The 17,318-nt window shown below is 43.8% G+C and overlaps 1 protein-coding gene across 2 annotated transcripts in view; it reads right to left on the bottom strand.

Annotated features, from left to right (window-relative positions):
- The window catches only part of LOC115167421 (T-cell immunomodulatory protein), a 112,768-nt gene that overhangs the window by 59,013 nt on the left and 36,437 nt on the right, over window positions 1–17,318 (bottom strand). For both annotated transcript variants that reach the window (XM_029721829.1, XM_029721828.1), the window contains exon 10: window positions 6,587–6,759. In XM_029721829.1, coding sequence (XP_029577689.1) covers window positions 6,587–6,759 — 173 coding nt within the window. The remainder of the gene's footprint in view (window positions 1–6,586; window positions 6,760–17,318) is intronic.

Here is a 17,318-nt window from a genome sequence, read left to right as displayed (position 1 = left end):
CTGGACTGAACCCCCTGCTGCTTCCCCTGAATGTCTCTCAGCTCCCCAAACACCATTCACAGCTGCTGAGAAGAGGAGTAAGGGGTGAAATGGGGACACAACAGCTCTCTACATCTCCTGAGATATTATTCCTTTTAGAAATAAGTGTCTGACTCTGCTGCTCTCCCACTGAGAAGGACTGTCATTAGGAGTCTTGTCGTAAAACGAGCTGCTGGCATTACATCGCCACGTTAGTGAATAATAATTTCATTTTAAATAGATTGGCTGACAAAAACCAGTTACTAAAACAGATAGAAAATGTGTACCAATGGATTATAAAACAGTAGAAGGCCGGGAAAGGAGAGAGTAAGACTTCAAACTGTATATGTGAGAGTGCTTAAAGTGCATTGAAAAGGCTCTGGGGTGATGTACAGTCGTGACCAAAAGTTTTGAGAATGACACAAATATTAATTTCCACAAAGTTTGCTGCTTCAGTGTCTTTAGATATTTTTGTCAGATATTACAATGGAATACTGAAGTATAATTACAAGCATTTCATAAGTGTCAAAGGCTTTTATTGACAATTACATGAAGTTGATGCAAATAGTCAATATTTGCAGTGTTGACCCTTCTTTTTCAAGACCTCTGCAATCCGCCCTGGCATTATGTTAATTAACTTCTGGGCCACATCCTGACTGATGGCAGCCCATTCTTGCATAATCAATGCTTGGAGTTTGTCAGAATTTGTGGGTTTTTGTTTGTTCACCTGCCTCTTGAGGATTGACCACAAGTTCTCAATGGGATTAAGGTCTGGGGAGTTCCTGACCATAGACCCAAAATATCGATGTTTTGTTCCCCGAGCCACTTAGTTATCACTTTTGCCTTATGGCAAGGTGCTCCATCATGCTGGAAAGGCTTTGTTTGTCACCAAACTGTTCTGGATGGTTGGGAGAAGTTGCTCACAGAGGATGTGTTGGTACCATTCTTTATTCATGGATGTGTTTTTAGGCAAAATTGTGAGTGAGTTCACTCCCTTGGCTGAGAAGCAACCCCACACATGAATGGTCTCAGGATGCTTTACTGTTGGCATGACACAGGACTGATGGTAGCGCTCACCTTGTCTTCTCCGGACAAGCTTTTTTCCGGATGCCCCAAACAATCGGGAAGGGGATTCATCAGAGAAAATGACTTTACCCTAGTCCTCAGTAGTCCAATCCCTGTACCTTTTGCAGAATATCAGTCTGTCCCTGATATTTTTCCTGGAGGAAGTGGCTTCTTTGCTGCCCTTCTTGACACCAGGCCATCCTCCAAAAGTCTTCGCCTCACTGTGCGTGCAGATGCACTCACACCTGCCTGCTGCCATTCCTGAGCAAGCTCTGTACTGGTGGTGCCCCGATCCCGCAGCTGAATCAACTTTAGGAGACGGTCCTGGCGCTTTCTGGACTTTCTTGGATGCCCTGAAGCCTTCTTCAAAACAATTGAACCGCTCTCCTTGAAGTTCTTGATGATCCGATAAATGGTTGATTTAGGTGCAATCTTACTGGCAGCAATATCCATGCCTGTGAAGCCCTTTTTGTGCAAAGCAATGATGACGGCACGTGTTTTCTTGCAGGTAACCATGGTTGACAGAGGAAGAACAATGATTCCAAGCACCACCCTCCTTTTGAAGCTTCCAGTCTGTTATTCAAACTCAATCAGCATGACAGAGTGATCTCCAGCCTTGTCCTCGTCAACACTCACACCTAGTGTTAACGAGAGAATCACTGACATGATGTCAGCTGGTCCTTTTGTGGCAGGGCTGAAATGCAGTGGAAATGTTTTTTGGGGGATTCAGTTCATTTGCATGGCAAAGAGGGACTTTGCAATTAATTGCAATTCATCTGATCACTCTTCATAACATTCTTGAGTATATGCAAATTGCCATCATACAAACTGAGGCAGCAGACTTTGTGAAAATGAATATGTGTCATTCTCAAAACTTTTGGCCACGACTGTAGACTAATGCCCGATTCGATCAGAGCACCATGCACTTCCCTACTTTGTTGGTTGAAAACTGTATAAGGAGGATACAAGAGTGCAAAACACTTAAATAACTTAACCGTAAGAATGGAAAATACACTTGGCTTACATTCAGATTGCTCGACTGCTTCTGCTTTCAGAGACCACTGGATTCATGGGTTTCTCCAGGACGCTCTATGATAAAAAATATGAAGGTGTTTTAACTGGTGCTTATTCTTCAGCGAAAGGACACCTAGCTGAAAGAGGCTCATTACACTGTCCATCCATAGATCAGCATCCCGACCACTCCATTCGAACATATTGATTACTGTCTGTCTGCAACAGCCTCTGAACGCCCAGACTTATTATGTGCTTATCAGCTGCCAAATTGGTCAAATGGGTGAAAGCCTCTCTTCTGTTGGTGTCTGTACAGGAAAAGTAGGGCTACATTTGTGTGTTTGTGGAGTGTTGCAATGAACCACTCATCTTGCTTGGTTCATACAAGAACAAACAAAATGTGTGTCCATCTATGAAGACAGGGAAACAATGTTGGAGAAAATCTTTTGAGAGTAGATTCTTATTCCCATCCCTGGCAACTCCGCCCAAAATCCTCTGACAGTTCCCCTGGAGAACATGTTACGTCCAGGTCAGAGCATGTGCTGCAGGAGAACAGCCCCTAGACGTACACACGCACGCAAGCACATGGACACACAGACGGACACACACACACACACACATATGCTATGACCCACTGTATAAGCGCAGGCGATCCACTCTTTCTCCTCCTGAACTAGCCGTCAAATGTGTGCTGATGCTCTGGGGACAAACATCACTGGAGTCACCATGCTGTCATACAGACAGTCACTGTCCCACTAACTAAACCACTGAAACACTAGAGCACTACTCCATCCTCAGAGAGGTATAGAATCCATGCTGTTTGCTTTGAAGAGGTGTGTGAGATCTACACAACATACACTGAGTGTACAAAACATTAAGAACACCTTTCTAATATTGAGTTGCACCCCCTTTTGCCCTCAGAACAGCCTCAGTTCATCGGGGCATGGACCTTACAAGGTGTCGAAAGCGTTCCACAGGGATGGACCATGTTGACTCCAATGCTTCCCACAGCTGTGTCAAGCTGGCTAGATGGAATTATTGATATACACAGGAAACTGTTGTGTTTGAACCCAACAGCGGTGCAATTCTTGACACAAACCGGTGCGCCTGGCAACTACGGCCAGACCCCATTCAAAGGCACTTAAATCTTTTGTCTTGCCCATTCACCCTCGGAATAGCACACATGCACAATCCATGTCTCAAAACATAAAAATCCTTCTTTAACGTGTCTCCTCCCCTTCATCTACACTGATTGAAGTGGATTTAACAAGTGGCATCAATAAGGGATTCTAGTTTTCACCTGGTTAGTCTATGTCAGGAGTGTCAAACTCATTCCACGTTCCTCATTCCTTTCAATTAAGACCTAAACAACCAGGTGAGGGGAGTTCCTTACTAATTAGTGACCTTAATGAGACAATCAAGTACAAGGGTGGAAAGAAAACCCGCAGATACTCAGCCCTCCGTGGAATGAGTTTGACACGTGATCTATGGCATGGAAAGAGCAGGTGTTCCTAATGGTTTGTACACTCAGTGTATGAGATCAGCGAAGATCCAACACCATGATAATCAATTTGATAGGTTGGAGTGAGTGGGATTGAGAGAATGCTGGAGACAGTCACAGCAGGGGAGAATATAAGACAATGGGTGTGTGTCTGTGTGTGTGTGTGTGTGTGTGTGTGTGTGTGCTTGGAAACAGAGGGTGAGAGAGTGAGTGACTGTGTGCAGCCAGCAGAGCAGAAACCTCCATCTGGGAGAAGTGTGATGAAGTAATCAAGTGCATATTGTATGATGCAGAGAGGCACCACTCCATACTGCGAGCCCAAAGAGGAGGTACCCAAACTACCAATCTGCCATATCTCTCAACTCCCATTGAACCTGACACAAAAAAACACTGAATAAAAAAAACGGTGTCCCTATAGTATGACAAACCATGTTATACTGAACAAAAATATAAAACGCAACATGAGCTGAAATATAAGATCCCGCTGACTGCAGGAATGTCCACCAGAGCCGTTGCCAGAGAATTGAATGTTCTTTTCTCTACCGTCAGCTGCCTCCAACGTCGTTTTAGAGAATTTGGCAGTACGTCTAACCGGCCTCACAACCGACACTATGTGTATGGCGTCGTGTGGGCGAGCGGTTTGCTGATGTCAACGTTGTGAACAAGTGAACAGAGTGGCAGTGGGGTTATGTAACGGGCAGGCATAAGCTACAGACAAAGAACACAATTGCATTTTATTGATGGCAATTTGAATGCAGAGAGATACCGTGACGAGATCCTAAAGCCCATTGTTGTGCCATTTATCCGACGCCATCGCCTCATGTTTCAGCATGATAATGCAGGGCCCATGACGCAAAAATCTGCAGACAACTACTGGAAGCTGAACATTTCCCAGTTCTATTCATGGCCTGCATACTCACCAGATATGTCACCAATTGAGCATGTTTTGGATGGTCTGGACAGCGTGTTCCAGTTCCTGCCAATATCCAGCAATTTGCACAGCCATTGAAGACCAGTGGGACAACATTACACAGGCCACAATCAACAGCCTCATCAACTCTATGAGAAGGAGATGTGTCGCGCTGCATGAGGCAAACGGTGGTCACACCAGATACTGACTGGTTTTCTGACACGCCCATAACTATTTTTTAAGGTATCTGTGACCAACAGATGCATATCTGTATTCCCAGTCATGTGAAATCCATAGATTAGGGCCTAATTAATTTATTTCAATTGACTGATTTCCTTATATGAACTGTAAATCAGTAAAATCTTTGAAATTGTTGCATGTTGCGTTTATATTTTTGTTCTGGATATTTTTACCTCTAAACTAATGAATCTTCAACTGCTAAGGGCCTGAAACACATATTTTTCGACCTCCTCGATCCCATTGACACCACCTCAGACGAGTCAATAAAAGCCTGAGGCTGATGGCTCTGGCATAGAGTGTTGCTCATTAAATTAAAACATGATTATACTATTTGAAAAGGTCAAATGTCAATCTCTTTGGCAGGAAATAGGCTGGAGACTCCCGTGCTTAAACACTGTGTGCCATGACGCATCAAACGAGCCCCCGAGCAGCTATTAGCATTCATCACAGCCAGTCTGCAGAGACGAGAACGGAGCAACGTTTTGCCCTGTTCCTCGTTACATAGGAGCTTGTTTGTTTTGACTTCCAGTTCCCAACACGACACATTTGCTTGTTTTCCCAGAAACACAAGGCTTTTTGGGCTCAGTGTATGGTTTTCACTGCCCATCTTAAAATTCAAATACACATTCATTCTGTAAAGATAGGAAGTGTGTGGGCAGGCAGGATTTTCATCCAAAACCCAGCTATAAATAACAAGCGAATGGGAAAGAAAGAATAGAAGAGAAGGAAAGAAAAAGTGTGAGAGTGGGAGGCACATTAAACTGGCCAAACATTTGGTAAGCAGAGTCTGTTCGAGCACAGAGTACACTCAACTGCAGACAATTACAAACTAACTACAAGATGTATGAAAATGTAGGCTAGATCTACACAATGTCGCAATTACAGGCCACGCCCGGGTCTTGGGATGAAACCGGACCATCGGTTTTGATGGTATTTATACTACACACCATAAACATGGTGTATAATTATTGACAGGAGAATCATTATCAATCACTACAGCCATCTTCTGTCCATGTTCCTGATCTGGTTTTAAACTATCACCCTGGATTGGTCATGTATGATGGTTGGGTCAGAGCTTAATATGTGATTAAGTTCCATGGCTTGAAGACAAGGACTTGGTGTGATTAGAATGGACCTCCCAGGATGAGGGTGACCCAAAGAGAAGGAGTTAAGCTGCCGGAGAGATTCGACTGACCCTCCGCCAGAAATCGAGGTTCACATGTACGTGTATGTGCGTATGCACGCTTCACGCACAAGCGTGTGTACATAAAGCGTTACAAATGTCACAGAAATGCTCCACGTCTTCTGAACTATGTCAGTCGTAACATTGTCTATTATGAAGTCACACAGATGGAACAGAACAATCAGCATGAATATGGGCCTAACTTTGGCCCTGTCCTGACTGATATCTTATCTCAATCTACGGGCTGCTGATAATCCACACATCCTCTTCCTGCTGTCTGTCCTCTCTGACCGTGCCACCTCATCCCAAGGTCAGGGGTGTTTTCAAGACTGCTGCTAACTTTGGCTCTTATCTGTCATGTCCCCATGCTGAAGTGTGACCTGGGGCTTTCACGTCGTCACTGAAAGCCATTCAAGGTTAGAATTACATGTTTTATATGGATATTGACACATACTATAGGCCTTCAATGTACAAATCATACTTCACGCAAACTAATCTAATCCAAAAAAGCATTGCGGGTCAGCGAGCACAAAATAGATCATTGAAAGTCATGGCGATTACCAATGTCTTCTTCTCGAACAGAGCCTAATCTGACCCAGCATGAGACCTCTCCCCTAATCCCCAATACATATTTCCTATGGGTCAGTGTGCCACTCACCTCCCACTGGTGTTGCGCAGGATGATCAGGGCGTCAGGGAAGCCGTCCATGTTGTAGTCTCCCAGGTGCAGGGTGATGGGGTTGTGGAGCTCCCCAGCAGGAGGGATGGTCTTGGGGGGCACGAAGCCCCAGAGAGTCTCCCTCCTCTGGAAATCTGTCAGGACTGGCACCCACTGCAAAAGGAGAGAAAACAACGACGCTGGTTCAGCTCATTGATGATACAATATACTACACCGAAATGAGACTCAGGAGCGAAAAGAAAATGAAACAACATCGACTATTATTAACAGCTGGTGTATATGGCAGAAATGACAACGTGGTGAGAGCAGGTTCAGTAGGGTTGCTGAATTACTGCCATTAATGCTACAAGTCAAAAGATAGAAATGAGTGCTAGGGCAGAGGGAATTTCTTCCATCCTGTTCCCAGCAATAAAACAGTAATTTTCCATCAGACCATATTTTGTATTTGAAAAGAGCTGCAGAAATTAGATCTACCCCTGTGAAACCCACTGTGACTGTGTGGCCTATCCTTGACCTCCCCTGATTATACAGTACCATGATAAATATTGCAGTGAAAGAGACAATATATTGATAGAGACACTCGCCCCGGCCCTCCCCTGCATAGCTGTAACAACACATATTCCACCCTTGACAGCTCAACTGAATAGTCAATAAACCCTGGGGGCATCTCCCTCTCTGACAGTGACTGATGTTCATCATAATAGATCGTGAACGCACAAAAATCATACTAACTACGGTGGGTAAATTCATTATATTTCACGAAAATGTATGCACTCACTACTGTACGTCGCTAAGGATATGAGCGCCTGCTAAATGACGACACGTAACGAATAGTGAATAAAATCCAAGTAAGATTCACTAATAGTGTTGCATCCACTGCTAAGAATGGCCAGTCTCACAGAGCGACATCCTCCGATACCATCATCAGTAACCGTTACTGAATAGACGGATGTGAATACGAGAACTACACAAAGAGCTTTAAAAGAGAGGGCAGCGGGGATAGGAGCTATTCTTCATGCAGCTGAACGCCTCTCTGTTTCCCCCTCGTCTCCACAAGGCCCACCTATTATTGGAAGCGCTGGGGAGGCGGGAATGCAGATGCTGTGGATTTAAATATTCATGAATGTTAAACAGGAAAAACCAGGTGCATCTCCGCACATTATATCCGCCAGAGGAACCGCCATGAAGGTAGCGGTAATGTCTGCTAATATGGCTGTTCTCCCTCTCTGAATACATAAACACAGGCAACATATTTACAGACTGAGAAAACGAGCAGGAAGAGAGGAGAGAGTTGAGGCCATAAGAAAGTCTCTCAGAGCAAAGTGTATAGTCTTGTGTGAGTATTTACAGGGGATAGACCTCAGTGCTGGACGGCCGGTGCTCCTTTGATGAATCAGTACCACATAGGCTCTGATGTATAACCCTGTTGATGCGGTGCTGTTACATGATAGGGCAGGGGAAAGACGGTGTGATATGTACAGTATGGCTGCACCGGCAGGGAATGTGTTAGGGATGAGGGTGCGTGGGAGAGGTAAGTGTTTTTGTCTGGACAGTGTGGGTGAAACAATTGGGAGTATGTGTATGAGCTATGTACAATTTGTTCAAGGTACTGGGGGTGAAATGGCATCTCCATTTTAGGGCTCTTGGCCAGAAAGCCATTCATACAATCCCAACCAGGTGATTGAAGTCCCACTGAGCCGAGCTCAGACCCATGTCTTTATCAGGCCTGGGCGGGGAGATAATCGAAGTGATGCGTCATTGGCTGCAGAGGTCGATTGGCCTCCTCCCTTTCACGGGGACTGCCGACAATGATAATTCACATTATTTAAAGTTATATGTGAAAGGTTATGGGTGTTTGGAAAAATGACAAGCGGTTACTGAGCTTAAATGACGACTTCCTTTGAGTGAGATTAACTGGTAATAATGACCGGTCATTACGAAGTTTAATGATCATTCATCATATGTGCAATGAATACTGACTGGTTTTAATGAGGGTTTAATGATTGGCTATGATTATGTAAATACAGTACTAGTTATGACTGGAACAGCTATGTAAATACAGTTGAAGTCGGAAGTTTACATAAACTTAAGTTGGAGTCATTAAAACTCGTTTTTCAACCACTCCAAATTTCTTGTTAACAAACAAAAGTTTTGGCAAGTCGGTTAGGACATCTACTTTGTGCATGACACAAGTACTTTTTCCAACAATTGTTTACAGACAGATTATTTCACTTATAATTCACTGTATCACAATTCCAGTTGGTCAGACGTTCACATACACTAAGTTGACTGGGCTATTAAACAGCTTGGAAAATTCCAGAAAATTATGTCATGGCTTTAGAAGCTTTCAAAGCCTACCTTCAAACTCACTGCCTCTTTGCTTGACATCATGGGAAATTCAAAAGAAAATCAGCCAAATTGTAGACCTCCACAAGTATGGTTCATCCTTGGGAGCAATTTCCAAACGCCTGAGGGTACCACGTTCATCTGTACAAACAATAGTATGCAAGTATAAACACCGTGGGACCACGCAGCCGTCATACCGCTCAGGAAGGAGACGCGTTTTGTCTCCTAGAGATGAACGTACTTTGGTGCCAAAAGTGCATATCAATCCCAGAACAACAGCAAAGGACCTTGTGAAGATGCTGGAGGAAACAGGTACAAAAGTATCTATATCCACAGTAAAACGAGTCCTATATCAACATAACCTGAAAGGCCCCTCAGCAAGGAAGAAGCCACTACTCCAAAACTGCCATAAAAAAGCCAGACTACAGTTTGCAACTGCACATGGGGACAAAGATCATACTTTTTGAAGAAATGTCCTCTGGACTGATGAAACAAAAATGGAACTGTTTGGTCATAATGACCATCGTTATGTTTGGAGGAAAAAGGGGGATGCTTGCAAGCCGAAGAACACCATCATGTTGTGGGGGTGCTTCGCTGCAGGAGGGACTGGTGCACTTCACAAAATAGATGGCATCATGAGGTAGGGAAATGATGTGGATATATTGAAGCAACATCTCAAGACATCAGTCAGGAAGTGAAAGCTTGGTCGCAAATGGGTCTTCCAAATGAACAATGACCTGAAGCATACTTCCAAAGTTGCGGAAAAATGGCTTAAGGACAACACAGTCAGGTATGGGAGTGGCCATCACAAAGCCCTGACCTCAATCCTATAGAAAATGTGTGGGCAGAACTGAAAAAGTGTGTGCGAGCAAGGAGGCCTACAAACCTGACTCAGTTACACCAGCTCTGTCAGGAGGAATGGGCCAAAATTCACCCAACTTATTGTGGGAAGCTTGTGGAAGGCTACCCGAAACATTTGACCCAAGTTAAACAATTTAAAGGCAATTCTAACAAATACTAATTGAGTGTATGTGAACTTCTGACCCACTGGGAATGTGATGAAAGAAATAAAAGCTGAAATAAATGTCTCTCTACTGTTATTCTGACATTTCACATTCTTAAAATAAAGTGGTGATCCTAACTGACCTAAGGCAGGGGATTTGTACTAGGATTAAATGTCAGGAATTGTGAAAAACTGAGTTTAAATGTATTTGGCTAAGGTGTATTTAAACTTCCGACTTCAACTGTACGTCCCAATGATTTGTTTTGGCCAGGTTACATAGAAACTGGGGAATGAAACCTAAATGGCGTATTTAAGCTAATTAGTACTGTGTACGGTAACAAACACTACACCGCTAAATTAAACTGCTGCGCCCACGCACGCACACCCAGTCTCTCACTTCTATAAGTGCTCCCAAAAGTACTCTGAAAACACAACACATTTTAGGGCTTAACTGCCACTTAGCAAACAGAAACTATGCTAATGGCAACTTGGGATGAAGCTCACCTTGGACACAGCAGTGCACAGACAACCTTGCGTCACTCAAGTGTTCCACAAAATGGATTACGCTGGGTCATTGGTGAGTTGATCCTCAACAGTGGAGTCTGATAATAAAAATAGGAACTTCTCTGCATCTTGGCTAGGAGTGCTGCTTCACCATCAGCTCTACTCACAGCTGGTCTTACATAGGGGAGCAGAAGTCTATCATCAGCATTTTGCTGACTGACACTTTACTTGGTTCATTAGACCTCAACGCTTTCTACTGTACATACAAATGATCCCCATTGATTGATTGATTCATTGATTGATATCTATATATATTTTTATAAAATTATGAGGGGTGATGGAGAAACAAATACAGAGAACAAGAGAACAAGCGATATAGAGAGCGAGAGAAGAGTACATTGACTAAAGGGATTTCAGACACTTTTTCAAATGGAAGACATCCAGACAAAGTTTATAAATAACCGTAAGGAGCTGCCAGGCAGCCTGGGTGCCAGCCAGTCAGACGTACTGTGAGGCAGTGGGTGACTCTAGGAGCTGAACAAACCCAAACCATCCCTACCAGGCTGGCAGCCAGCATACCAGACTAACATACTTTCCTGCACAACAATCCCAATAGATCGCTAAAGATGTATACAACACATCATATTCCAGGCCAGCGGCTTGATGAGTGCTGCTTTCTGTTTCCTTTCTAATGCCATTTTGAGAGGAGGAGGAGAGAGAGAGAGGAGGGGGAGAGAGGGATAGAGGAGGGGAAGAGAGGGAGAGAGAGGATGTGTTCAGAATACCAACAGGAGGACTGACTGAGCCTCCCAGTGGCAAGGCAGTCTGCTGAGCTGAAGCCTGCTGAAACTGCTCCAGAGCTGCCTATAGAGGCGTGACTGACTGGGGGAAACAGGGAGGGTTGGAGGTGCTGGATATGACAGGAGAAGTGCAGCCATTGTCCCAGTGTCTTTACAGAGCGCTCTCTCTCTGACGTAGGTCTGATCCCTCCTAGAAGAGAAAGTAGATTTATGCTGCATGTTGGAGGGAAGGGAGGGGCAGTGGGATAGCAGTGGCTGAGTGGAGTGCTCCTCTGATGGATGGAGACAATCATCCTTCATTACCCCTGCTGGATCATGGCTCCATCTCCATGAGTCAGTCTCTAGGCCCTCCACTTCCAGTCAGCCTCCATTTCAGTGTCTCAGGTTTGTACATAGACACACAGAGGAGCTTGTGCCTAGTTTTACACTGTATGTGTCCATCTTTCAGTTGGAGAGGGATTCATGTTCTCTTACTCAGACAGGTACCCACAAGCTAACATGGATATAAAAAGACATGTTCTGGTCTTCAAGCTAAAGACCACTTCTTCGCACCAGGCCCATTTAAAAAAGGCACATCACATGCTCTCAACTGTACCGTGACTGACAGAGGAGCAGAGGAGAGGAGAGATGTGACGGTAGAGATGAGGAATTGTACATTTTTGCTGCAGATGTATGGAGGGGAGAGATCTAGGTCCGGTTTGAGCCGACGGGATGTTATAAAAACACACATAAGGTATTTTCCTTGCGTCTCCCGATCCTCACCGCTCCTGATTGGGTTAATCAGCCTGAGCAGAACGCAGAGGATCAACCCATAGATTAATCAAGCGGGAACCAGAAAAGGCGAGGCAATCAGTGTCATCCTAGACAACCAGCCTCTCAGTAATTAACTGACTCTGCTAGGGAATTTCCATTTATTTAAAAAATATTGTTGCTATTATTATTATTATTATTTCCTGGTCTTTAGGAGCAACACTCCAACCATGTATTTGCCTTTGTTGTCACCCAAGCAAAAATATTGTAATATCCCCACAAACAGATACTTTTCCCATATACAGCATTAACAGCTGTTTGGGATGTTTAGAATTAATTTACTAAATCAGCAAATATTGCGCATATCAGGAAGTGAGTGACTATCACATACATCACAACAATGACTCAAAAGGGTGTCACTGTGTTTTTATAAACATCAGGCCGACTAGACGTCCTCAATCTAGGCTAACACCTAAAGAGGAGCAAGGGACAGATGCCACCTTACAGCAGATGTGGGCAAAGTAAACGTTGCAAAGTAAAATAGGAGACGCAACACACAGTGCATGTTGATGGCATCAGTATTATTATTTTACAGCAGGTGCAGTGTGTGGAAGATGGAGATCATGCATGAGGCGATTACCCAGGTAATACGAGTGGTAGAGTCTGCAAGGCCTGCATTAGTAGACTCATAAGGTCACAAAACCTTGAGATTATTTGAAGGTCAGGCAGAGAAGCCTAGCACATTTGAATAATGAGGTGAGCGTGAAGCCTAACATGCAATCCCACGTTATCATTTAAATAAAGTTGTTAAACACTACTTCTTCATATGTGTGTAATCATTCAGAGGTTTACCAATTTTTCTATTTTTATAGAGTGCCCTAAACATTTCACTTACATTCTGAAATTCATTGGATCAAAAGGTCAATGGATTTAACATATATCACTGGAAGAGGTGACAGTGCAGGGACGAAAATACACGATGATCTTATTAAATCTGGGAAAATATAACGGTGTTTTCTCCTCCAAGGTAATTCTCAACATTTGATGGTGAGAGAGGGAAGCGGCAGGCATACAAATGTCATTTTATCAGTCCCAGAGAAATCTCAGTGTACAACGCAGCACATACACACCGTTCTCGTCAACACATTGTTTACTAAAGCTACAGTGTTAGCAGGTTCCCTCCTATCGATTCGCCATCGCGGCAGCGACGGTTCATTAGGCCAAGAAATTAAAATGTCAGAAGCCGCGGGGAACGGCAGACGAGGTGCCATTATATCCATAGAGAACACAGACGTCGCCGTGGACAACATCAAAAAGAATGCATCTAATGAACTCCCTGCTTTATGATCCGCAAAGGAAAAACTATATCGCTCATCACATCATCACTGCAAAGCCATTCCAGTCCATTCCCAAGACTGCATCTAGCGAGCAGCTGTTTTGTTCTTTCAATTCCCATGGAGAGCAGCCTATTATTATGATTCATACCACAGTATTGTTGAATACTCCTTTCTGATTGGCTAAAAAGGGAATTTTAGAGTTAGCATTAAAACCAGATATATTGGACAGCTGGAAAAGACACATTTGAAGTTGTTCCAACAATAAGCGCCTTTTTACCTTTCTAAAGCACTGCACCATGCAGACCGTACTTGCTACCATGTTACAGAAAGTCAAATCAACAACCACACAAACCGAAATTGGATACATTCTAAACGCAGGTCCAACGAGGAAAAACGTACTTAGCTAACTAGGATTCATTTGTTTTTGCAGAGACATATTTTTTTGCAGCATCTGATGACCTAACATGGTGAGTACGGTCCATCAATGAGTACGGTTACATGCACACAATAATGCGAATATTGTGGATATTCAGAGTAATGCAATAGTTTGATTAAAACGTTTACATGCTTTGCAAGAAGAACAATTACCCAAATAATCATGTTTAACGTTAAATGGACACATCTGAAATCAGGCTACCCGATGGCACTTTGATGAACGCAGAAAATTGCCAATCAAAATAAACGCTCTACCACAGCGACCATGTTATTTTTGTTAAGCATATCTGTTTGTGAGTTCGGACATTTAACGTTTGAATGTGGGAACTACTTCTAAGAAGTATACATTCAGTTGTTCCGAACTCACATCCCTCGCGCTAAAGAGGGAGGGTCGCTAGGCTGATAGCATATGCGCCGATCAAATACACCACTTGAACGCCGAATAAGGTCTTTACGTGCTAATAATTCGAAACATTTCTCAGAAAACCTGGTGTTTTAGTCGGCGTATGCTTACTTCGAGTTTGACTTTACGCCGATTAAGATAAACAGATATAGGTGTTTATGACTATTGCATAATCTGCCTACTGCCATAAAACAGTTTAATATCGAATTATTACTGTGCATGTCAATGTCCTCAATGCTGCTGTCATCACGCAAGTGGCACTATGCTGTCAAATCCTCCCACGTTTCTACACTGAACAAACATATAAATGCAACATGTAAAGTGTTGGTCTGAGCTGGAATAAAAAAAATCCCAGATATTTTCCATATGCACAAAAAGCTTATTTTGTTATTACTTTGCCTTCTCAGCATTTTGCAGTGTTGCTGATTTTCTGCACAAATTTCTATACATCTCTGTTAGTGAGCATTTCTCCTTTGTCACAATAACCCCTGCTGAACAATATTTCTGGTCTGTAATAAAGCCCTTTTGTGGGGAAAAACTCATTCTGATTGGCTGGGCCTGGCTCCCCAGTGGGAGAGCCTGGCTGCCAAGTGGGTGGGCCTATGCCCTCCAAGGCCCACCCATGGCTGTACCCCTGCCCAGTCATGTGAAATCCATAGATTAGGGCCTAATGAATTTATTTCAATTGACTGATTTCCTTATATGAACTGTAACTCAGTAAAATCTTTGAAATTGTTGCGTTTATATTTTTGTTCAGTATAGTTTGACCAGCTGTTTTCAGCAACTGGTATTGTTGAATTCGGTTATGTTGGCAGATTTGCTAGCAACCAACGATTTAGCTAGCTTTTAGCCTAATCTTTCATTTGCAATGTGATCTCTACTGTAATGAACAGTCCTGAGACGAGAGCAACTTTTCGATGTCAGGTGAAATCGCGAATCGTCAGCTCATTGTTATGGATGTATCCAAATAAATGCCACTGGAAAACAGTTTAATCAAATGCAAATGCTGCTATTCTGTTATTCTGGCTGCACTGTTTGACGTGACTGTGCTAGCTATAGTTGGCTAGCTAGCAAGCAAGGGATAAGAACGTTGCCAGCTATCATGCAACCGAATAAACGAACTACTGGGTCACGTCTCTGGCAACCAGGTTTGTTGGGATGATAAAAGTTGAATGTACTTATCAAAATGAAAATATAAATAAACACATGTCATTTCTATTCCATACCAGTAAATGTGTGCTTCAGTATTGCTTTCTTTGGAATATGTGGTACTGTATAAGCGGGAAAAACGCCTCCGCTCTGTACGTTACCTTGGAAAAATTAACTCCACGGAAGGACTCCGCTATCCCGTCGTCCATTAATTCCAAGGTAATGTACAGAACGTCGGCGTTTAGCCCTTACTTAAATTAGATATGTAATCTAGGATGGATTTATGTATATTGCATGTCACATTTTTCTCCTGATAGATTTAGAGATGCTGAGGATGTTACGATATTTTTAACAATTGAAGCCAAGAAAAAATGCCTTCTAACACAAATGTGAAAAAAAGATAACATAGGGGAAATGCAAGAGGTGCCGATTTGTGAAGAAGAGAGCAAGAGCAAAGAAAGAGAGAGAGGGTGTATTTCATTGTCCTGTGATGAATAAAGAAACATTGAACAGGTGTCCCTGAGACCAAAAGAGAGCGAGAGTGGGGAGGCAGAGCTGATGACAAAGCTGGTGACAGACTACACCCACATGTCAGCATGTCACAAAGACAGAGGGTATCTGTGGATGGCACCTGGTGCTACCGTGCCCTGTGTCCGGCTGTCTCAGACTGATGGCCTGACTCGTTCACACTGGAAACTTGGCAGTGTATATTAAATCGGTGGGGTGGAGATAATGGCCATGTCCTGTTCCACTCTCCTATGCAATCAGGTGACGGGGACTTGGCTGGGATTCAACTCCACTGTCTGTTCCCACTCACACCCTGAGTCTTCAGATGATTGACTGGTCATCCAAATGGATCAAGAAGACGTAGGCTACCTAACGCCACACACACACACACACACACACACACTCACACGGCTCGACTAGCTCTTCCATTCAGGACAGTGTCCCCATGCTGTAATGGTGCCAGCAGCACAGCAGAATGCTGAGAAGGAAAAGTAATAACAAATCAGGCAGCAGGAACATAAATATTATTTATCTTCCTCCCAAAATAAATACAAAAGAAACAATCCGACCAGCTCCAGATACTGTCAAACCTCGGGACAAAGCGTTGGTTATGCAGTACATGAAAATGAAATGAATAACAGTTTGTGGTGCCGGGAGAAGGAAGGGAGGTGGAGATGTACGGGCCAACCCATGAACCCTCCCCACTCTGCATTGGAATTCCTTGCACATTCCTTGGCGTTTACTCATGCCCCCTCAGACAATCCGCCGTTCCCCTCTCCATGTTTTATGGATGGGCTTTCCTCCCGGCACACCGATTAAGGGACAATCAAATCCTAGGCCGCCTCCCGGTCCACGGATCCCCGTCTCTGGGGGAATGGCCGGATATAGACTCCATTAAAATTTCTGTATCCTGTCAGAGCGGGGACACAGACTCCTCCCCCGACCACGGACACAGAGGCCTGGGTGAAATTAAACCTACACTCACAAGAGACACTAATACTTCATGGATATGGGGTGGATTGGTATCGGTCTGGATGGATATGGTAGGTAGATGTATGGAGTTCCACCTATAGGAGAAAATAGCCCTTCTCATGCAGCAATTCAATGAGACCCAGTGTGCTATGCTCATATTCAGAGGGCGTGTACACATGCAGTGTGAGTGAATTAGCAGCGGATTAGCGTGATGGAAATAACACACCGCGAGATCAAATGGTCTCAATCAGTGTGTGTGTGTGGGGGGTGGGGGGGGGGCATGTTCCTGCACACAATGACACGTGCACATCTGTACAGAAGCATACACACCTGCAGGAACATACAAGGAACACGTACCTACACAGACAAAGATCCCAGACACTGATTGAACAGAGCATCTCCTCCTACCAAGCTTCTAATCCAATCATGTCTCGTGGCCTGCGGTCAGAGGGAGCTGCACAGGCTAGCTGAGAGAAAATGAGCAGGAACTCAGTGGTGCTCCCCAC

Source organism: Salmo trutta, chromosome 29 (genome assembly GCF_901001165.1).
Source record: "Salmo trutta chromosome 29, fSalTru1.1, whole genome shotgun sequence".
NCBI lineage: Eukaryota > Metazoa > Chordata > Actinopteri > Salmoniformes > Salmonidae > Salmo > Salmo trutta.
This window is presented reverse-complemented; position numbering and strand designations above follow the sequence as displayed.